Genomic DNA, 22,178 nt, shown 5'->3' with positions numbered 1-22,178 from the left:
TTCCCTGATTCAATTCAATTCAATTCAATTTCATTTATTTTGGCTGCATCAAATGTCACAAAGCAGCTTTACAGAGATTCGGGTCCGAGCCTCTATTGAGCAAGCTAGTGGCAGCAGTGGCAAGGAAAAACTCCCTCAGGCCGAGAGGAAGAAACCTTGAGAAGAACCAATGGAAATGGTATCTTCAGAAGCCAAATGGTAACTTCACAGGAGAAATGTCTACTTTCTAGGAGAAATGGTAACTTTATAGAAACATAATTAATCACTGGCTGTGTACTTTAAAAACACTAAACACAACTTCAAAAAGTGCTTAATCACTGGAATGTCTGAATCTCTGTATAGGTACTTTTAGGAGAACTGGTAACTGTATAGTATGGATTCATATCTTTAATGTATGTTAATTCTCTGACCTTTAGGTTTCTTAATCAGTTTTTAATCTTAATGCAGAAAGTATTGTGAACTATTTGGTAACTGTTCTGTTCAGTCTATCTTGTGGAGTCCCAGAGGGTCTATAAAACTGATGCTAAATATGACAGCAATGTAGTTGTAATTGGGAGTGAAGATTTGAAGTTTGGGCTTGTGTTCAGAGTCTAAGGGGTTATTTAACTTAATGTAATTAGTATTTGTGTAACTTGGGTTTTCAAGTTATTCCAGTAAACTCGTCCCGTGTTTCTTTTCTGCCATATCTGACTAATTAATCATAATTAATCACTGGCTGTGCACTTTAATAACACCAAACACAAGAAATGAAAATTCTGTATTTCTTGTTACAAAGTGTTTCATCACTGTTGTAAAGAAACCCCATATGTCTGTATTGATAACTTTATTAGAAGGAAACTATGATCATAGCTTTATTGTGTGTTAATGTAACAATGTAACTAATGCTGTACTAACTAATGTGTAACGTGGAAGTTATTTTGTACTAGTCTTGTACTAGTCTTATGCAAATGTTTGGGCACCCCTGATTAAATGACACATTTATTTTATTTTATGTTCACAATCATTTAAGTGTAAATAAGTGAACAAATCCTTTACAACAAACAAACCTAAATATTAATATTTTCTGCACATTTTAGAAACAGTTCTACCAACGTTTAGCATTGTGGGAAAAAACAGGGGTTTTAATGTGCCATTACTTTTGTACATTCCACAATAAATGTTTCTCTTTCTTTTTTGCAATGAGTTAAATAAAGGAAATAAACAATAAGTATGCTTTAGACTTTAGTCTTTTTACAGGATGTAAACTATTTACATTTATAAAATCAACAGCACATGCCATTTTTGCATAAGACTGTATGTGTGTCTATTCACTATGGTCTGATTTTGTTACTGGCAGCAAGTGCTTTCAAATAGCGCTTATAAAAGATTTTTTTGTGTGACAGTGACAAAAACATGTAGTGTGAATCATATATGAGCTAAGCCAAGTTGTTAATAGACACACTGCACAGCTCATACCAGCTCCAATAACTCTCTCTATACGGATCCGGGACGGGTCAATCTCCTTGGCGAAGTCATGCACAGCCTGAGAGGGATCTTCATAAGTGTCTGGATCAACGTAGGTCTTTATTCCTGGGAATGGCACTGAAATGGAATGGAGAAAAAGATTCTCAGAATTGCGCAGCTTGCTAGTGCTTGTTGCGCTTAGCTTGCTAGTGCTTGTTGTTTAACTGGTTAGCAGTAGCATTATGCGATAGGCAGGACAGCACAGTGCCTTTCTAAACACACCTGCTGCACCTCCTGAAGGGTTTGATAATTAGCTGATGAGTTGAATCAGTGTGCTAGAACTATGTAGTGCTGCAGCTCCCCAGGACAAGGACAAACAAACAGTGTGCAGCATGTGTATGTGTGTGTGTGTGTGTTTGTGTGTGTATATATATATATATATATATATATACACACACAACTACTCAGGCTGGTTTGGCACAACAACAACAAGGAGCTCTAATTGATCATATTCCATGCTGATATATACTATGTATATATCATATTTTTAAAAAACATGGATCTCTAAAATGGTGAATACATACATAAAACATATTAGGTACATTCTTTCATACAGATACATTCTTTTTATTAAGCACCTATGTTTTCATTGCACATAGGTGCTTACATGTGTGTGTGTGTGTGTGTGTACGTACCATGTCCATTCTGATACTGCGTCCTTCTCTTGTCCTCTGATTTTAACTTGGATTTGATGTACCACTGACACCTGTCCCAACATGAGGAGGAAGACTGTATTAACCCAATTTGCTGATCTAAAGAAGGTAACATTGAAGGCAATGAAGATCATAAAGCTAAGAAAGGTATGCTGTACTCTATAAATGGAGTATATGATTGTAGCTCAATTCCTGGAGTATGTGAAGGTATTCATGAATGCAAAGCCAGGTAAATAATATTAAAATGGAAGTAAATAATGTGAAAATCTGGTTACTACGTGTAGAGTTTTATTCGTTTTTTCCACAATGAGGCTGGTGTCGCTGTCCACGGTGCTGAAAGCATTCTCACTTATCTAAATGCAGAGCTATGTATGTAACTACAAATACATGACTGACTGGCATGACCATGCACCCAAATGCAACGGCTGGCAAGGCAAGCCAACACAGCATTACACCATGATCTACATTATACCATGTATATTTCTACAGCTTTGATGTACAAATAAGTCACTTCTGCTGTGTCGGACATGGGCCAAAAGGGCTGTAATCATTTATTCTGTGTCCAATTGAATCCTCTTGATTTATTTGCGAGTTGCTGACGAGGGTCTGTTATCTGTCTCGGGACGCTTGTCCTCCACGCTCTGTCTCCACATCACACGCACGCAGTGGGGAGCCCATTAGCCCTGGAGTGCTGAGAGTGGACGTGAGTGAGGACACTGAGACCACGGCGGCCAAAACACTGTCACACACGCTGCTGAGTGGTCTAACTTGACCACTTGACCAAACACACCAGCCCCCAACAGTACCACCATGTGCATTCCGACTAATTAGGCAGAACCACACTGAGCAGCCAGTTGGAAAATAAGAAGGACAACTCAACAGCCAATGGACCTATTAGGAGACGCATGAATGTGCGAAGGAAGCAGACTTAAAGTTAACGAGAGCGGAAGATAACAGAGATTAGCCTGATAAATAAGAAAAGAGATACAGGATACAGGAACAATAAAGGATCACAAGTGGAATGTTAAACCTGAATTAATGCTGTTCTTTGTAAAAAAAGAAACAGTTAGTTAGAAGGAAAGGAAGGAAGGGATAGAAGAGGGTGTGGATGAGGTGAGAAAGAGAAAAAGTAAGTAAGATTTGAGAGATACACTTTTAAGGAAATGGGATCTTCAAAGGTTCTTTAGTAAAGGAAATGACTCTTGAATGCATAAATGGTAGGGGCAGTGGTTGACAGGGTAGGGTTGTGGGTTCGATACCCAGCTGGGCAAACTGCCACTGTTGGGCCCTTAAGCAAGGCTCTTCGCCCTCTCTGCTCCCCAGGCAATGGCTGCCCACCGCTCCGGGCACATGTGCTCACTGTGTGTCCACTGTGTGTGTTTCACTGGTGTGTATGTGTGTGTGTTCACTGCACAGATGGGATAAAAGCGGAAGCCAAATTCTATCTGTGCCCGTCACAAATGATAAGTATGGTTGTCTTGTCTTGGTTCTTTGCCTCTTTAAAGCAACATTATGCTGCATTTTCACTTTTAAAATACTACTGATTATAATAGAGAAAATCGTATCTCTGTCATTCCCACTCCGGGCCTGGAACACTGTAGTATGGAACTTTGATGAAGCAGGCAGGATAATGCTAATGAGAACTGCGTTTTGCTGCGTGTTAGACGTGTTAGATTTGCAAAAACTCCTGTAATGTGACTATAATACCTTGCATAAAATCCTGTAATACCACCTCAGTCCACATGCTTCTTTCACTTTCAGTGATGGGTCTGTATCTCTCAGCTTGTCCAGAAATGCCCATATAAAGCATGTCCTTTAGGGGTCTCTCTAAGCACACATTACCCTTCCCGACTGTAGGGGGAGCCCGGAGCAAGAAATGTTCTACATATCCCCAAAAAGGTCAAAGAACTATTTTCTAGTACTCTACAATACTTTTTGATAAAAATGTAATCAAGCGGGTACCAGAGAGTGAAACTGAGGTATACATGATGGAGAAATGAAGGAAAGAACATGGCGAACGAAGAAAGAAAGAAGGAAAGGCCAAGAAATTAGATCCCGGTACGCGTACCTGCCGGTGATGAGGAGGAACAGAGTAAGGATGACGAGTAGAGAGAAGCCCCCCACTGCTGCTGTAACAATTACCAAGACCTGACCCTGATCGGACACCTCGTCCGAGTCTGACACAGAGATAGAGAGAGAGAGAGAGACAGACAGACAGAGACAAAGAGAGAAACCATGATAAAAAGAGAGAGGAAAAAAAGATTAAAATTCTACAATACACAATGTAGAATAAAAACATGGGGGTGAGAGAGAAAAACAAGCTCAGAGGATTTATTTAAATAGTGGAACCAAATTTAACATATAGTTCATGATTCCAGACTCCTCTGAGACTGTAGCCCTCTCTCTCTTTCTCTCTTGCCCATACAGAATGTTGCTTTTCCAGTAGCTTTTTCCAGTAGTCTGCTGAAGGTGCTGAAGGTATCACTTTGAAAGCCTTTTAAAAGCTGTATTTGAATGAGAAGCCTGCATTTGTGGAAAGCCTACAGCACATGGGCAGCTAAGCTTTAGCCTGGAACTACACACAGTTTGAAGGGCAGGAAAACATGTTAACATGTTTTACCTTATCCACACAGACAGGCCTAGTTTTAAAACAATACCCCAACTGCCAGTGCAAGTGGAAAAATGCCCTCATTTATTATTATTATTATTATTATTATTATTATTATTATTATTATTATAGAAAACTAAGTAAGTACAACTTAGATGGTAAACTGATATAACATTAAGGCTTCTCTTTCCAGGTGGAGGGGTTATCTTGTTTGGAAAATGGGTCCGACAAGAAATTGCGCTCCAACAAGAAAAATGGCTGCTGTTCCAGGTTATTTCCTCTCGCTTTGTCTAGTTTTATGCATCTTCATCCCATACACAGACATGGTTTAGCTTTACAGTAAATGGACAGTGTTCTCATGGGGGCTTCTATCGTCAGCTTCCCCTGCTTTGATAGGAAACAAATCTGCGTGATCTCACTCAGGCATGAGGCAATTTTAAAACATCTGTGCCCTGCCCTTCACACACCAATCTGAAAGACTTCCAAATTACTAGCTAGAGAGAGAGAGAGAGAAAGAGAGAGAGAGAGAGAGAGAGAGAGAGAGAGAGAGAGAGAGAGAGAGAGAGAGAGAAAGAGAGAAAGAGGTAAATCGAGAGTTACATAAAGAAAGAATTAGAGGGGAGTTTCAGAGAGAGAGAGAGAGAGAGAGAGAGAGAGAGAGAGAGAGAGAGAGAGAGAGAGAGAGAGAGAGAGAGAAAGAATAGAGAAAATAAGCTTTACCACACATTACCATCTCAGTGCATTATTAGGAATTGTTTATGCTGAAATCTAGCTTTGTTTACAGGAACAAAAGGAGTTCTCCAACAAAAGAAGCTCTGAGAATGAAATCTGCTTACTCTCATCTCCGGTGGAGAACTCAAACTTGGGGCTGTAGCTGCTGTAGCCGGCCGCAGTGCGAGCACGCACATGGAAAACATACACAGTGGAGGGCTTCAGGCCTGTTACAATCGCACTGGGCACCTTAGTACGAGTGGAGGAGTAACTCAACTGCTCCTGCTCCTAAAAGAGAGAGAGAGACAGAGAACAGAGGTTATGATCACAAAAGTCATAATTCATCATTTTATTATTTTGAACCCTTGAGTTGTTTCATTAAGTTATCAAATGGTGACCTTTTTGCGCTCCATTGACCTTTCTGTACTATGTTGACCCTTTCTGCTATTGGGATTCCTTTGCACCATGTTGCGCCTTTTAAACTGGGGTGACTCTTTTTATTCTATAGTGTCCTATTGCTATATGATGACTATGGTGATTGTTTTGTACTATGGGGACCCTTTTAGACTATAATAATCTCTTTGTATTATGCTGACTTTTGTGTGCTATAATGATCTCTCTGTAATATGGTGACCCTTTTGGACCACAGTGAACACTCAGTACTATGGTGACCCTTTTGTACTAAAGTGACCCATTTGCACTATGGTGACCCTTTTGGACCACAGTGAACACTCAGTACTATGGTGACCCTTTTGTACTAAAGTGACCCCTTTGCACTATGGTGACCCTTTTAGGGTATAATAACCCATTTGCACTAAGGTGACCCTTTTAGACCACAGTGAACACTTATTACTATAGTGACCTCTTTGTACTAAAATGATCCCTTTGTACTATAGTGACCCTTTGGACCACAGTAAACACTTAGTTCTATGGTGACCTTTGGACCACAGTGACCACTTATTACTGAGGCGACCTCTTTGTACTATAGTAATCCCTTTGTACTATAGTGACCTTTTTGGACCACAGTGAAAACTTATTACTATAGTGACCTCTTTGTACTAAAATGATCCCTTTGTACTATAGCGACCCTTTTGGACCACAGTGAAAACTTAGTTCTATGGTGTCCCTTTGGACCACAGTGAACACGTTGTAGTATGGTCACCCCTTTGTATTTATGTGATTTTTTGTACTACAGTGTCTGTTTGCTGTATGCCAGTCACTTTATCCTATGGTGACCCTTTTGTCACATGATGACTATTTAGCACTGTGGTCACCCATTTTCACTAGGGTTCTGTATACCTTCTCATAGTACTTTATCTCGTAGTCGAGGATGGTAGCATGGGGTTGGTCAGCCTCTTGCCAGGACAAGGCGATACTGCTCTGAGATGACCAGTCCTTCCTCACCACTCCCACCAGGGATGGGCCTGTGAGGCAGAGAACATTACAGCATTCAAACTCAAAGACCTTTCATCATTATGTTTAATTGAGAAATTAGGGAGAAAATATCACTGAAGCAGCACAACACTGCATACGAGTATCATGCGCTCCAGACAGAGACACAGGTGAACCAAATTTAATGTCGTTTTTTAAGAAACAGGGAAGTTTTTTTAAAATCCACTTAAGCAGTTTTCACAAAGAATCTGACATTCACTAGTGTTTTCTTATTTGGGATTTGTTTTCGAGGGCAATGGGATCCATCACTGCAAAAAAATTTAGTTTAGTTTAAAAACGCATGAATCTGACTTTTTTTTTTTTTTTTTCACAAGAACAAATAATTCACAGGAAGATTCTTTTTAAACAAACATCCAACCTCTCCAGTTTGGAGAAATGGGCTTGAGGAAATGGTGTATAATCAATGAAAATAAACTTGTGCAACTTGTACATTTCAGACTTTTTAGTATTTGTTCTTTTTTTAGTTAACTGTCAGTTTGCACTGGAGCTGGCTAGACTCCACAACTTTGTGCCAAAGCCTCTGATGAGTAGATAAAATCTACCTGATAGTCATCTGAACACAAGCTTCAGCTGATGATTTTCTATACTCATCTTTCATGTGGATTTCTGAAAAGGCACTTTTCTGGATGGAAAAGGTTGAAAATCTAAAAAATGACTGGATATTACAAGAACTGTACTCTAGGTGGAATGTAATTTTCAGAATAAATAATTATGCAGCAAAATGAAAGCCATCTTCAGGAATGTTTTTATTGCTGGAGATAACTTTCTTCTTTAAAAATTTTAATTAAATAAAAAATCTAATAATTGAGAAACATTACTAGAAACTATCTGTCTATTGAGACAGTGTCACGGTTGTGGAGCATGGAGGTGGATGCCAACGTAAAGGCAAGTAATTTATTAAACAAACAACAAAACAAAGCAAAACAGGAACCAAAGGAAAAACAAACAACAGAACAAAACTAACAAATGAAGCAAACACACAGGATCCAAACAAGCTGAGCAACACACACAAGACCAGACCAGGTATGGGATACTGAAACAAAGGGACTTCATCTACAGAGACACTGACAAGAAGATAACGAGAGGCTACAATGGAGGCAAAGCAAAACAAGAGGCTAGGCACAAACAGGACAAAAACGTGACAGAGAGACTGAAAAGATTCGTAAGCACAATTTGCTTAAACTGAAATATTTAATTGAGATATTTTATAGAATCTTGCGAATTTCTTCTTCATTTTACTTGTCATAAGGTTTTTAAAATTCAAATACCTGTAGTGCATTTCCAGGTTTAAGAAAAAAAACAAATCCTAGATTTTCAATGTGTTTCCAGAATCCAACAGAAAGGCTTTATTTCCTATTTTTATTGCTGCTCCTGTTTCTACAGCCACAGAGCAAAGTCAGATAAATGAACCTGATAAGACAGGGCTAGAAGGCAGCTGAGAAAATACAGTTACAGATTGAGGTGGTCTGGTCTGCATCACGTAACTCCTGATCCGGAACCAGTCCCACTACGGCCTTGGTGAGCATAATAAGGTTTTTATCATGCTGTGGAGGCTCATGACCGAGCCATGCATTTTAATAGATTAAAAAGCTTAGGCCCAGTTGGTGTCCTACGTCATTCAGAGCATGCTTTTTAGTGGGTTAGTGTGGTCAGATCTCCTCTCTGTGAAGCCTGCGTGCTTAAAAATAAAGGTGCTTCAAAGATGTCTTTTTTTTTTTCACAGAAGATCCACTTTTGGTTCCATAAAGTTCTATCAAGTGAAGCACCTTTATTTTTTTGAGTCTGAGCTGCTGAATTCTGGCAGAGTTTACCAGCTAGAAGTCATGGCATCATGTGAGAAAATTCAGACTTGCCGAGTCTTGTGGAATGAAGTACGAGGTCTGGCTTGAGCAAATAGCATCCAGTGTGTCAACTACAGTGCAGGCCTTCCAGAAAGAAGGCCTTTGCTGCTGGCCTCCCGCCCACAGGCCGAGGCGGAGCACATCTCTAATTGAATCCTGCAGCAGATTAAACTGGCGGCTGAATGGCATTAGCGGGGCCTGATTGGATTTCTCTCAGGTAAATATTCACTCCGGAGGCTGCGGAGGCCGCCTGCAACGGTAATCACTACCTCTGTCATAGTAATCAATCTCTTACTGTTAAAACAGCCAGGAAAATATCAGGGCTGGACAGAAAGGGGTGAGAAGGAGGGAGGGAAGGAGGACGGGAGGGGGAGAAGGATATGGAAAAGTGGGAAGCATAGCTTTGGGGATAGAGAGAATGGGGAGACGGAGAAAGAATTAAGAATGGGGATGATAAATGAGAGACAGGGAGACGGGAGGAGACTGAATAGAAAGACGAGAAGAGAGATGGTAAAGCTGGTAGAGCAGCTGCAGACACATCTGCCCCCACTGTCTGTGCCCCCCTGAAGCATCGATGGAATTGATTTGGAGAAACGTGATTGAACGGACCTTCGAGAAAGTGAGACACCATAAAATACGACAAGCTGAGTTTCTACTCGTACACACCACAGACACGCACACACACACACACACGCACACACACGCACACACACACACGCACAGGGGATCTGTATCTCTCTCCTCACACACACACACACCCACACACCAGACGCCAGACACAAATTCTTGCAAGGATCTGAATCTTTTTCATTGAATGCAGAGGTTACCTCCTTTTCTCTTTTCTCAACAAATAGATATGAGTGAACTACTTTGTAGGTTTAGCGGATCACAAACCTCGTGGTTCGGGACTACAGTTTTTGAGTCTCAGATGGGATTATTTTTCAGATCAGCAAAAACTTTTCAGTTTGAAATTAGTTTATGTTACTGCTTTGTTTGAATTAGGGACTTTTGACTGTCTGTTTGTTTGCATTGGTAACTTTTATTTTGACACAATCTGTTTGTATTTGTGACAATTTTGATTAGTGACTTTTATTTTAAGGTGGTCTGTTTGTATTAGTGACTTTTATCTGAACACAGTCTGTTCATTTGCATTAGTGACTTTTATTTTAAGGTGGTCTGTTTGTATTAGTGACTTTTTTCTGAACACAGTCTGTTCATTTGCATTAGTGACTTTTATTTAGATTTTTATTTTCACTGTCACAGTCATATCAGAAAATTCTGATATCCCTCTGGTTGGGAATGAACTCGGCCTGGGACGTCACAGGTGCCATGTGACAGGGTTTGCTGCATAAATAAATAAGCGAGCACACCAGTCAGCTGTTGCAGAGTGCAAAACCATCATCATGGGCAAAGGACGTGATTTGCGTGGTATCGTGCTAGGGGTAGTAGGGGATTCAGGGGGGATTCAGGGTATGTCCTAGAGCTGCTGTAGTGAGTACCGAGAATAAACTTCTTTCTAATTGAGTACCTCCCAACGGCATAACAGTGCTGACCCATGGGTCAGTAATACCATAGGGGAGTGGTACGCCACAGCGGACCAGTTAACCTGTATAACCAGTCCAATGAACACTTTTGGTCTCTTAATACAGTCTGCCTGAATCTGATCCTGACTACTAAGTCAGGAGAAACATCAGCAGAAAGTGTGTGTTGAGTCAACACAGTATTCTCCTTTTACCTTTTGTAAACTTTCTACAGACTCTTGATGATACAGATACAGGGGTTTAATTACATTTAAAGAAAGTAAAGTGGAATCAGTAGTGGAATCAGGAATACTGCAGGTGCCTCCTGTGAAAGAATAGCCCCTTATTGCTCTGTATGGTGTGGGACATTCCAGTCTTTTTTACAGTAAGTACCAGGCATGGCAGCTGTGCCTATAAGTACACTCCAACATTTCATGTAAAAATCCTGTTATTTGTCAAATGAACAGCTAGACTGATGCAATTACTCTATAAGGTTTGCCATATTATTTTAGTGCCAAGCTACTGATTTCATGTTTGTATTTTAAGGCGTTTGACATGTCATGCTCGTAACAGCCAAGTGGCATTTTTATTTTGTAGACTGCAGCTTTACACAGACTTTCAGTGAGGAGTTCACCTGAGCCTGGCTAAGGGCTACTGGCTACTGCTGGAGCTTTCTGCCAAGCTATCAACCTGTCAGCTACAGAGAATGGACAATTAAAAAGTTATAGAGCACTGATGTATAAAATTTCTGTGTTCACAAATGTTAATTGCAGTAAACACAGGGCAGGGCATTGTGAGTGCAGTTTGGCCTTATTAACAGTAGAACTGTAACCCTTTTTATGGAGCCCTTGCTTATTGTAAATAGCAATAATTCTAGATTTGCTACTTCTGATAACTCAAGACACGTATCTAGGGTCTATAAGAGGTTTATTTGGGCAAATCATTCACTTAAAATGACTACAGTGCCAACACTATTAAAGCTATAATAATAATAATAATAATAATAATAATAATAATAATAATAATAATTATTATTATTATTATTATTATTATAAACAATGGTTCTACACAATAGCATGCTAAAAATGACCATTGACAAGTTTTAAAGTATTTTAAAGTGTAATCTTTTAATTTAAAACAACCAGCTTGTTTTGCTAACTGACTACTTAGTTAGTTCTTAAGTACATGCATTTTTATGTGCACTTTTCTCATCTTCCTCTGCGAGATCATGATGGTCAGATTCTGCATTCTCTATTGCCTTTTTAAAAAGGTCCTCTATAGCACCATCTAGAAACTTAGAAACAGTTTAGGCTTTTAGGCTTTTATTTAGCCCTTAGGCATCCCAATTAGCTCCAGTGATTGGAGAATCATGCTGTAATTTTAGATTAATTCTCACTCGTAGCTCACTGAAGCTGAGAAATTTACACGTTTCTCCAACAATCCCGCATTGTTGTTTGTAAGTACAGTTCCAAGAAAAAGTAAATAAACCCTTTGAAAAAAACAAACAAACAAAAAAAAAAACAGATAACCGTAAAAGACCTACTGAAGACTCTTTTACAAACTGTAAAAATGTTTAATCATACTGTGATATTGTTAAGAATAATAATCAATATAATACTGTCAACTACCAGAAAAAACACTGACAGACAACAGGCTGCAGCTCATCTCAATTTTGCCCAAAACTGCTTAGATGTTACACAATGCTTCTGGGGCAATGTCCTATAGACAGAGGACTCAAAAGTGGAACCTTTTAGCACAAATGCACAACACTACATATGGAGAAACAAGTACACTGCACACCAAGTTTGTGCAAATTAACATATTTGCAGCTACAGCAGGTGCTCAGTGCTGGTGACTGCTGCTGAAGGGGTAATAGCATTTAGGGATCACTTACTTTTCTAGTCTGCATTGTAAATGTTTACTAAATGTGTTCAATGAAAGATATGAACAGTTCATTAGGGAGTTCAGAGTAGCTCTATGTCCACTATGGCTGGGGGTCGCAGGTTCAAATCCTGAGCCACGCTGCCTTGCCATCGATGGCAGAGTCAGAGAGGGCACAATTGGCAGTGTCTCCAGGTGGGTAGATGGCGCTCTCTCCCCTTATCACTCTGCATCTGTACATTGGGGTGGCAGAGCTGGGGACCCAGCTCTTTTATTTCATTCATTCTGAGCACACCGTATGTTTGAAAAGAGGTGCTGGCTGATTTCACATGTTTCTGAGGAGGCATGTGCTAGTCCTCACAACGAGGAGCTTTGAATGGGTGGGTTAATTGGCAGTACTAAATTGAACGAAAAAAGAAAAACAGTCTATAATCATGTCTTAGATCACAAAATTGTGACATTTTATTAATAATCAGTTCAAAAATCCATGTAATTCTAAAGGGTTCACTTATGTTTTTTTGACTGTTGAAGAGGAGATATTTTATTACGATCTGAATTTGATGAAAAGTTAGTGTATGTTTTCTGACATTTGAAACAAAAAGAAATGTATGCTCCTCCACACTGCATCCTTACTGAGACACACAGCACATGGACAATGTATGTGACAGCTGTTTGCCTAGGCCTCCATGTTGCCCTATTCTCTTTGCTTTCACTCAGTAAACACACAAAGAAGTATTACTCTAAAACCTGTCACAGTCAAGGTGGCTAATAACTTATTGAAGGCAGCAGGTAAATGCACTACATCACACCCCGACTCCAGGAAGCTTGCGTTTACACAGAAATATTTAACACACTCCAAGATGCTGCAGGCCAGGCTGCACCTTCATAAATAATGAAAGCTCCTCAAGCCTCTGTTTGCAAAAGCACAGGCAGAGTATGAACAGCAGAGCAGAGGGAAGGACACAGTTCAATAGAACTCAAAGTTTGCCTGCCCCTGAACTGTGACAGAAATGTTTGATCAGGTAGAGCGATATAGGATAGGAGAGAGAGTGTGTTGGCATGTGTGTGTGTGTGTGTGTGAAGCTGTGAGATAAATTTAGACTTCATATTGATACTGTCTGACTCACAGAGAAAGCTGCTAGGTTCTGAAGGACACCATGAACTCTGACCACCACCATAAAGAGTCTAAGGACGAACCATCCAGATACAACCATTGAGTCTATACAGTGACATGCAAAAGTTTGGACACCCTTGTTTTGTTAGTGTGAATACTTGAGTACAAGATGAGCTGATCTCCATTAAACCATCATTTTAACATTTGAAGCAAGATTAGTGTTTTGTATAGTTTTAGAGTGAAATAAAATATGAGCAACATTCAAAAGTTTGGGCATCCCAGGAGATTTGAGCTCTTGAATAACATTGACCATGGTCCCAGACCTTAATTAGTTTGTTAGGCCTATGGCTTGTGAGGAAAGGCCAGGAGATGTCAATTTTAAATCATATAGATACTTAAAGACTCCTCAAACCTTTTAAAAGAACACAATAAATAAACCCTGTTAAAATAGACCTTTTTTAAAAGGTAGGTTTGTACAAAACACGTTACAGAGGTTCAAGTAAAGTAAAACTCCTTTTAAACTGTTATGCATGAAGATGGACTGATCATGCTATAGGCTTGTCTTACAGCCAGTGGCACAGAGAATATGTCACTGGCAGAGAGAGAAATGAACTTCACATCTCACACCTCACACGTCTGTAAAAATGCTGAAGATTAAAAGAGGATGGCTTCTAGAGCAGGATAACGATCCTAAGACATGTCCAAATCCACAATGGTCTAACTCAAGAGATGCAAGCTGAAGGTTTTTGCCATGGCCCTCACAGTCCCCCCGACGTAAGCATTATTGATAATCTGTGGATAGACCTCAAAAGAGCTGCGCAGCAAGACAGTCCCGGAACCTCACATAAATAGAAGCCTTTTGCAAGGACGAATAGGTGAACCCCCCATAAAAAAAGGCCTTTACAGCGTGTACAAGCTGAGATACTTGCCAAAGTACTGACAAACTTCTGCTTCAATCCTTTTCCTTTTTCTTTTTCTGATGTTTTTAAAAGGTAAAAGATAAGAATGAAAAAGTAATCTTGCTTAAATATGTCATCTTTAACTTTTAAAATCAGATCATCAATCTTTTCCTCCAAAATGAGAGCCTGAGCTCAATGCAAAAGATGCTTAAATGCCTGTTAAAATGTGCTCGATTTAAATAGGGATGTCCCTGATCCGATCCAACTCTCCTAATGCTGAGTATCAGCTGATACTGATCTGATCCTTGTGTTTGTATAAATAATACATAATACAGGCAGAGAGTTTAGATCATATGAGCTGCTGATGAATACGTTCAGTAAAATCCACAAAATCCCTTTTTTGAGTCAGTTGTGGACTGACTAATTTAGTTTAGTAAAGACGTTTTTGTCTTAATATTATTAAAGTCATAAAATGCTTGTTTTATAGTGTGTTCAATCTCTTATAATCCAGTATGACTCTCCTCCCTGACCAATCAGCTCCCAGCTCAACAACACTGCATCCTAGTCACTTCCTATGTTTGTGTGTGTGTGTGTGTGTGTGTGTAGTGGTACACACTCTGGACTGACATCTGTTATTGTTGGTCTACTGGTGTGAAATAACTGGTTTATAGTGGGTAAATGTGATGCTGTTTTGTGTGGTTTGGGATTCTACAGCATGTGTGTATTAGCATTAGCGTTAGTCTCCATTCGGTTTTAAATTCAGTGCTGGTTAAAAAACAGAGAAAAGAGAACGGTTCTCCCGCTGGTAAAAGAGTTTTATAATGGTTCAGATATTATGGTCTGTTTTCATGTTCCACTGTAAAATAGCTCCACACTGCAGACTCTCAACTCTTTTATTTTAAGTCTGCACTGCTGCCAGCTGGGCGATAATGTCTGTTTATGGTGTCTTGAGGACACAAGATGGCACTCAACACTTTTCTTAAAACAAAGACTCAGAACTGGATTGGGATTAAAATAGCCAATACCCGATCTATTGAAATATGCCTGGATCGGCCCTAATCCTGATCCATTGGATCTAATCAGGACATCCCTAGACTTAAATAATTGAAGAAGGTTATACCTCATCAACTAGCACTGTGCAAACTGCATACCGAAATCATCACATACTTACTTCAGATCATGTAGTTCAGATCAAGTTTTTAAGCAACCTGAAATTGATTTGCTTATGCTGTTTCTGGTCTGATGTGACACACAACTATCTATAAAGATTGGACTATTTTAAAGCCTGAATACTTTTGTTCATCTGTTACATATAGTTTAGGCATGCAGTTTGCACAATACCAATCCGTGAAGCAGAAACATCCATTACTCTTTACCCTCACAGCCCCAGGGCAACTACATCATATGAGGTAAAAACTGCTAAACTATTGCTTCAGTCCTTTAGCTACGATAATGTTTTCTAGACCTTTACTTGACTTTAAGCATCCAAAAAGTGACACTGCAAATTTAATGGGAAAGCATTTAGCACTACTTATATAAACAGAGTTAGTATGCAGCAGACTACATGTACACTATATCAAAACGCCAAAGTGCAACCAGCTGAACTGAACACTGCATTGGAAAGTGCAGATCAAACAGAGTAAACAGGTGTGCTGGCCTAGCGGGTAAAGCTGCTAGCGCACACACAAATGTGCGCGTGCACACACCTTCATCAAGGCGAAACAAGAACGAGAAGCTAATGGAAAGTCATTACGTGAGATCTGACCCGCATTTGAATTTTAATTAGCTAGCCCACTCCCCTAAAGGGCTCTTCCATTGACTCCTTCAAAGAAATCAATTCAGACTCTTTTACGGATGCTACACAGGGCCAAAGCGATGGGCTTGCCCCATAATCAGCAATCATACCGCACTGAGCAAAGCAATCAGCAAAGCCAGAGAGAGGATAATTGGATGTTCCTTGTTTTTTGAAGAGTAAATTTACGTTGCCCTTTCTTAAGATGGAGAGAAGGTAGAAAAATGGCTGTCAAGAGAGATGTAATCTCATAACTCTAGCACAGAGGTAACAACACACATGTGCACGGCGCCACACGTAGCTATACCCTCTCTTTCACCTCTGTTGCTATATAGGGGGGCATGCATATGGAGCGTGTTCTCACATCTCTTTATACCCTGTGTTTTCAAAAGCAACACTTCATCTCCCTGTTCACTCCCCTCTGCTTCTAACGCAACTTTCATCCCCCCCATTTCTGAACTGCAGCCGCTTGTTTTCATCCAAACGTCTGGGATAAATGTGCAGGGTCTCTCTGACTTGCTTTGTTTCGACTCTGGCTTTTGGAATGAGATATACTCGATTGAGCCCTTCTTCCAAATGGTGAAATGTTCATGGCAGAGAGAGATGAACCTGAGGTTCCCTGCTGGAAGGGAGTTTGAATTCAGAGGGGCTAGATATAGGTTCATGCCTTCACAAGGCCTCAATATGTGCTAGCAGCCAGTCTGAAATTGGGTTCTAATGGTATACAGACACCCATGAAAACCTTTGTCTTTTTTAGAGTATTTAAACATATGGACATTTAATCTTCAGCAGACCACAAAATACATAAAGAAGTCTCAAACAATCCTAAAATGTCATCGCCCCAGCTGAAGTCAAAGTACAGCATCTACTTAGAAGCAGACCACACACCTTTCATTTTCATAGTTGTGCAAGAAGGAAACTCTTGCTGTCAAAAACCCATCAGAGCAGAACTAAAGTTTTCTAGAGGACAACAAGATCAAGACCAGGACATATGTTTAATTGGTTTAAGTATATTATCTCCATCTCCTAACATTGTTTAAATGAATGTTTAAATGTATTCAAATATTTTTATTTAGTGTCCTACCTTTATCACATGACTGTAGTTGGTATATAATATAGTATGTAAAGCAGTAAAATGTAAACATTAGTATTAGTAGTTTGATGTGTTTTCTCATACATACACAGCAGACACACCATCCTTGTCCGATCCACCACTGGCTTATTGATCACAGGATTGTGGGTTTGATACCCACACCTGCTAAGCTGCCACAGTTGGGTTCTATAGCAAGGCCCATAACCTTCTTTGTCTTTGTGCAAAAAGAACAAGTTGACAGTAATATACACAAATACTCTGATACTAAAAGTACATAAATATGCAATTTAGAATGCCATTGCTGTCGTAGTTCACTGGAACACATGTTCAAGCACTCTGTGTGTGCACTCGCCATAGTCAGACACCAATCAGTTGAGCTAAGCTTAACATGGCATGTTGGTAACTCACTGACGGTTTGCAGGTGTAGGACTGTAACAATATTGTATGACATATTGCAAATGTGCACTGTGTTACAGACGTGTAGTTCTTAGGGGGGAGGCTTGTACTGAACAATACAATACGCTAGGTGTGAAAAAGTAAGGTTGCGAAGAGATTATGCTGTCTCACCAAGACAGCTTTGTGAATTCTATTCCACCTCTAAAAATAGAATCTGGAAAATAACAACACAAACTACAAGCGCAAATAGTGAAAGTGATAATTGTCACACAGGGAGGTGTGCACACAGTGTAAGCTCGAATTCAGAAACTTAAATGAAAAGCACAAAGCACTGAACAGAAAACAGTCAAAATGACACACAGTGATGTAGAGCGACCAACGTAGTGTCAAGGGAAACAAGCTACACAAGTGAATGGAGTAGTACAATAGAACCAAAGGCAAGGGAGACATGGGAGACAAGGGAGCCAAAACAAAAAAGACACATTGGACAGGAGAGGACAGAGCAGGGACAGGGTGACCCCTGACCAGGTGAACTTGACCTGGACCTGCCAGTTTGAGACCTGACTCGATTCCTGACTCGATTAGGCCCGATTGGTACTGATACTGCTCAATTTGAAACCTTAATTCGGTACTCTGCTATGGTCTACAGTGTTTCTCGTGAGAACACACAAGACTCCAGCTTGGTTGACCAGTTTAGCTCTTGACCAGGGTATGATATGTTCTGTTTGAGTCTGCTGACCTTCAGCTGGTCGACTAACATTACCAACTTCAAAAAAGCTAGTCAACCAGCTATTTGGGTCACCAGTATGACAAACATGACAATCTAGTCCAAGCTGCTTGTGGAACATGACCAGTATGACCAAGCTGATCAACAAGCATGACCAGTATCACTACTCTAATCCAATTTGCTCTTGCCGGTCAACCAGCAAAACCATCACACTATGTTAGTCAACAGCTATGCTGGTCAACCAGCTTGACTAGCTTGCTTACCTTCATAAGGGTAGGATGACCAGCTTTGCAACCACCTAGACTATCATACACATATACATACATATATAATAGGCAAATGATTATTTTAATCACATCATCCTTTTTATACATGTTGTCCTACTCCAAGCTCTATAGGCTTAAAAGCCAACTACCAATTAAGTAAATCAGGTAATGTGCATCTCTGTAATGAGAAGGGGTGTGGTCTAATGACATCAACACCCTATATAAGGTGTGCTTAATTATTAGGCAACTTCCTTTCCTTTGGCAAAATGGGTCAGAAGAGAGATTTGACAGACTCTAAAAAGTAAAAAATTGAGATGTCTTGCAGAGGGATGCAGCAGTCTTGAAATTGCCAAACCTTTGAAGCGTGATCACTGAACAATCAAGCGTTTCATGACAAATAGCCAACAGGGTCGCAAAAAATGTGTTGAAAAAAAAGGCGCAAAATAACTGCCCATGAATTGAGGAAAATCAAGCGTGAAGCTGCCAAGATGCCATTTGCCACCAGTTTTGCCATATTTCAGAGCTGCAACGTTACTGGAGTATCAAAAAGCACAAGGTGTGCGATACTCAGGGACATGGCCAAGGTAAGGAAGGCTGAAAAACGACCACCTTTGAACAAGAAACATAAGATAAAACGTCAAGACTGGGCCAAGAAATATCTTAAGACTGATTTTTCTAAGGTTTTATGGACTGATGAAATGTGAGTGACTCTTGATGGGCCAGATGGATGGGCCCAAGGCTGGATCAGCTGGATCACTCCGACCTGCCAGTTTCTGGAAGACACCTTTTTCAAGCAGTGGTACAGAAAGAAGTCGGTATCGTTCAAGAAAAACATGATTTTCATGCAGGACAATGCTCCATCACATGCATCCAAATACTCCACAGCGTGGCTGGCCAGTAAGGGTCTAAAAGAAGAAAAAATGATGACATGGCCCCCTTGTTCACCTGATCTGAACCCCATAGAGAACCTGTGGTCCCTCATGAAATGTGAGATCTACAGGGAGGGAAAACAGTACACCTCTCTGAACAGTGTCTGGGAGGCTGTGGTGTCTGCTGCACGCAATGTTGATCATAAACAGATCAAGCAACTGACAGAATCTATGGATGGAAGGCTTTTGAGTGTCATGGTAAAGAAAGGTGGCTATATTGGTCACTGGTTTGTTTTTGGTTTTGTTTTTGAATGTCAGAAATGTTTATTTCTAAATTGTTATATTGGTTTACCTGGTGAAAATAAACAAGTGAGATGGGTATATATTTGTTTTTTATTAAGTTGCCTAATAATTCTGTAATTCAGTAATGGTTACCTGCACAAACAGATATCCTCCTAAGATAGCCAAATCTAAAAAAAAAACCACTCCAACTTCCAAAACTATTAAGCTTTGATCTTTATGAGTCTTTTGGGTTGATTGAGAACATAGTTGTTCAATAATAAAAAGAATCCTCTCAAATACAACTTGCCTAATAATTCTACACACACTGTATAGCAGTTTAGACCATCTAAAACCTGGTACCAGCAAAGCTTGTCTGTAGCTGTTTTTATTTCAGTAAAGGAGAGAGAGAAAAAAAATAATTTGGCCTGGGCCTGGACCTGGCCTGTGAAACCTGATACTTTGTTGGGCCCCCTCAGGCTCTGGTTAGGTTGCAGACTTTTATGGAAACTGGTCAGAGGGCTATGCACACCGGACTTTGGACCTGTGTTCAAAACAAAGTATTTGAGGAAGAGCTCTGACCTAAGAAAAGGTAGCTCTTTATGGATACAGTAGGTCTGTCCTGTTAACAGGCCTGGGCAGATACTTCCAGTCATACCAGATTAGGGCAATTTTTTCTATTGATTAGTTTAGTGATTATTTTGACTATTGATCGATTCATTTAAACAATTCTTTTTTCTCCAAGTTTGAGCAAAACCCAAAACGCACAAATACACACTAGCAACACCTACCAGCTCAATGGTGTTTGACTGTGTGGGATCAGTGGGCTTTTACAATGGGGTCTATTTTTTACTAATATGAAGAAATAAAGTGTTATGGGTCATCAGAAAAACTAGATTTCACATAATTGTATACTAATATAGGGGAGTGGTGGCTCAGCAGTTAGAGCTCCAGGCTATTGATGACAGGGTTGTGGGTTCGATACCTTGGCTTGGCAAGCTGTCACTGTTAGGCCCTTGAACAAGACCCTTTACCCTCTCTGCTCCCGGGTGCTGGAGTTGGCTGCCCACCGCTCTAGGGGTGTGTGTGTGTGTTCACTACCACAGATGGGTAAAATGTGGAGAACACATTTTGCTGTACATAGTTACACATAGTCACCTAGTTATCCATGCAATTCCATAATTCCAAAATAAAAACACTGGGGTCTGTTTCCCTCCTGTTCCTTATTTGTGCTGTATAGAAAAGTTGGTGGAGCACGAGCTATTAATATGTGCCGCTTCAGAACGTCGCCAGTGTACAATCTATCTTTTTGGTTTTGTGCTAAATTCAGGTTCTCTAATACTTTTGATGCCTTGGATCTTTGGAAACCTATTTCCTGTTGTTTTTTTAAAACTGTAGCTTTGACTGGAGCTGACCGGACAATAGTTTTAGAGTTTTAGAGACCTAAAAAGTCGCAGCAGCCCAATACCAGATCAAGCTCCTGTGTCTATGTGAATGGAAAAACATCTAGAAACCCAAAATTGAAAGCCAAGTTAATATATGCTACTTCATCAATAGCACATATCACATCACTGTAGATCAATTACTGATGTCTCTTTTTGACTGCTTTTCTCCTCCGATAATGTCTACAGTCTCTGGTAACATTAGGCATGGTTAACATTATGATTGTTGAAAATATTGCTATTCTTTGTATCTGTGCTGGTGTCATGGTAAGGAAATGAGTGTCTTGACATATGCTTTTACCAACAAGACGATTGTCTCTTTTAATTAAAAGGTGGGGCTTTCTGTAATACAACCACCCTGTTAAGCATTACAAGACGTTGTCGCTATCTCCATTTCCGTTTTTCACTTTTGGACAATCATTTGAACCTGGCAGTTGTTTGTCATGATAATTTCAATGGACTTCCATTGAACGTTAAGAAGGTTTTATTTCCTTCTACTGTGAAGCTTTAACGTGGCAGCGATAATCTGCTATTCATATTTCAAACAGTGAACGGTCTCTTCCCTTGATAATGCGTCTGTCCAACTGACCTCAACTAACCCAGAAGCAGCTTTCCTGTTCTGAGCTCCTTCACACACATGTGGCCTACTCTGTAGTGCTCCTGCTCTGCACCTGTGCTAATGCATCATCACACAGCACTGCTAACCATCAATAAAAAAGCTAGCTGGGGGCAGTTGGTCTCCTTAGCTTTCATTCGTTATTAGTCACATTAGCATTCTTTGGTGACATGCTCATTTTAAAGCATCTTTTCCTATACCAGCTTGGAGCTTCTGGAGGAGAGGCTCTTTATCTTATGATTTCTCTGCTCTAGAACATCTACTGAACCTGGCAGTTAACAGGAAGTTGACTCAGGTGTGCTTGAGTTCTCCACCCCTGTCTTTTCTAAAGGAATACTTTAAGCAAAAATGCCTACGCTGCTAACAGTGAAGGAAAAGTGGAAAAGTAGCAGGGCCGATCAGCATGATGTCATTTGCATAATGCTAACTGGATTCTTTCACTCTTTGTTAGCCACATTTGCATTTTTGATCGACCTAAATAAGGTCTGTGCCAGATACACTGAGAGGAAAAACATC

At 40.0% G+C, this 22,178-nt stretch overlaps 1 protein-coding gene across 1 annotated transcript in view; it reads right to left on the bottom strand.

Moving 5' to 3' along the window:
- epha6 (eph receptor A6) overlaps positions 1-22,178 on the bottom strand; it is a 168,254-nt gene that overhangs the window by 12,866 nt on the left and 133,210 nt on the right. The window contains exons 6-10 of the mRNA XM_072657652.1: positions 6,775-6,899; positions 5,601-5,763; positions 4,225-4,333; positions 2,139-2,209; positions 1,456-1,581 (exon numbers count right to left, since the gene is read on the bottom strand). Of these exons, the coding sequence (XP_072513753.1) occupies positions 1,456-1,581; positions 2,139-2,209; positions 4,225-4,333; positions 5,601-5,763; positions 6,775-6,899 (594 nt within the window). The remainder of the gene's footprint in view (positions 1-1,455; positions 1,582-2,138; positions 2,210-4,224; positions 4,334-5,600; positions 5,764-6,774; positions 6,900-22,178) is intronic.

Source organism: Salminus brasiliensis, chromosome 15 (assembly GCF_030463535.1).
Source record: "Salminus brasiliensis chromosome 15, fSalBra1.hap2, whole genome shotgun sequence".
In the NCBI taxonomy this organism is placed as follows: domain Eukaryota; kingdom Metazoa; phylum Chordata; class Actinopteri; order Characiformes; family Bryconidae; genus Salminus; species Salminus brasiliensis.
This window is presented reverse-complemented; position numbering and strand designations above follow the sequence as displayed.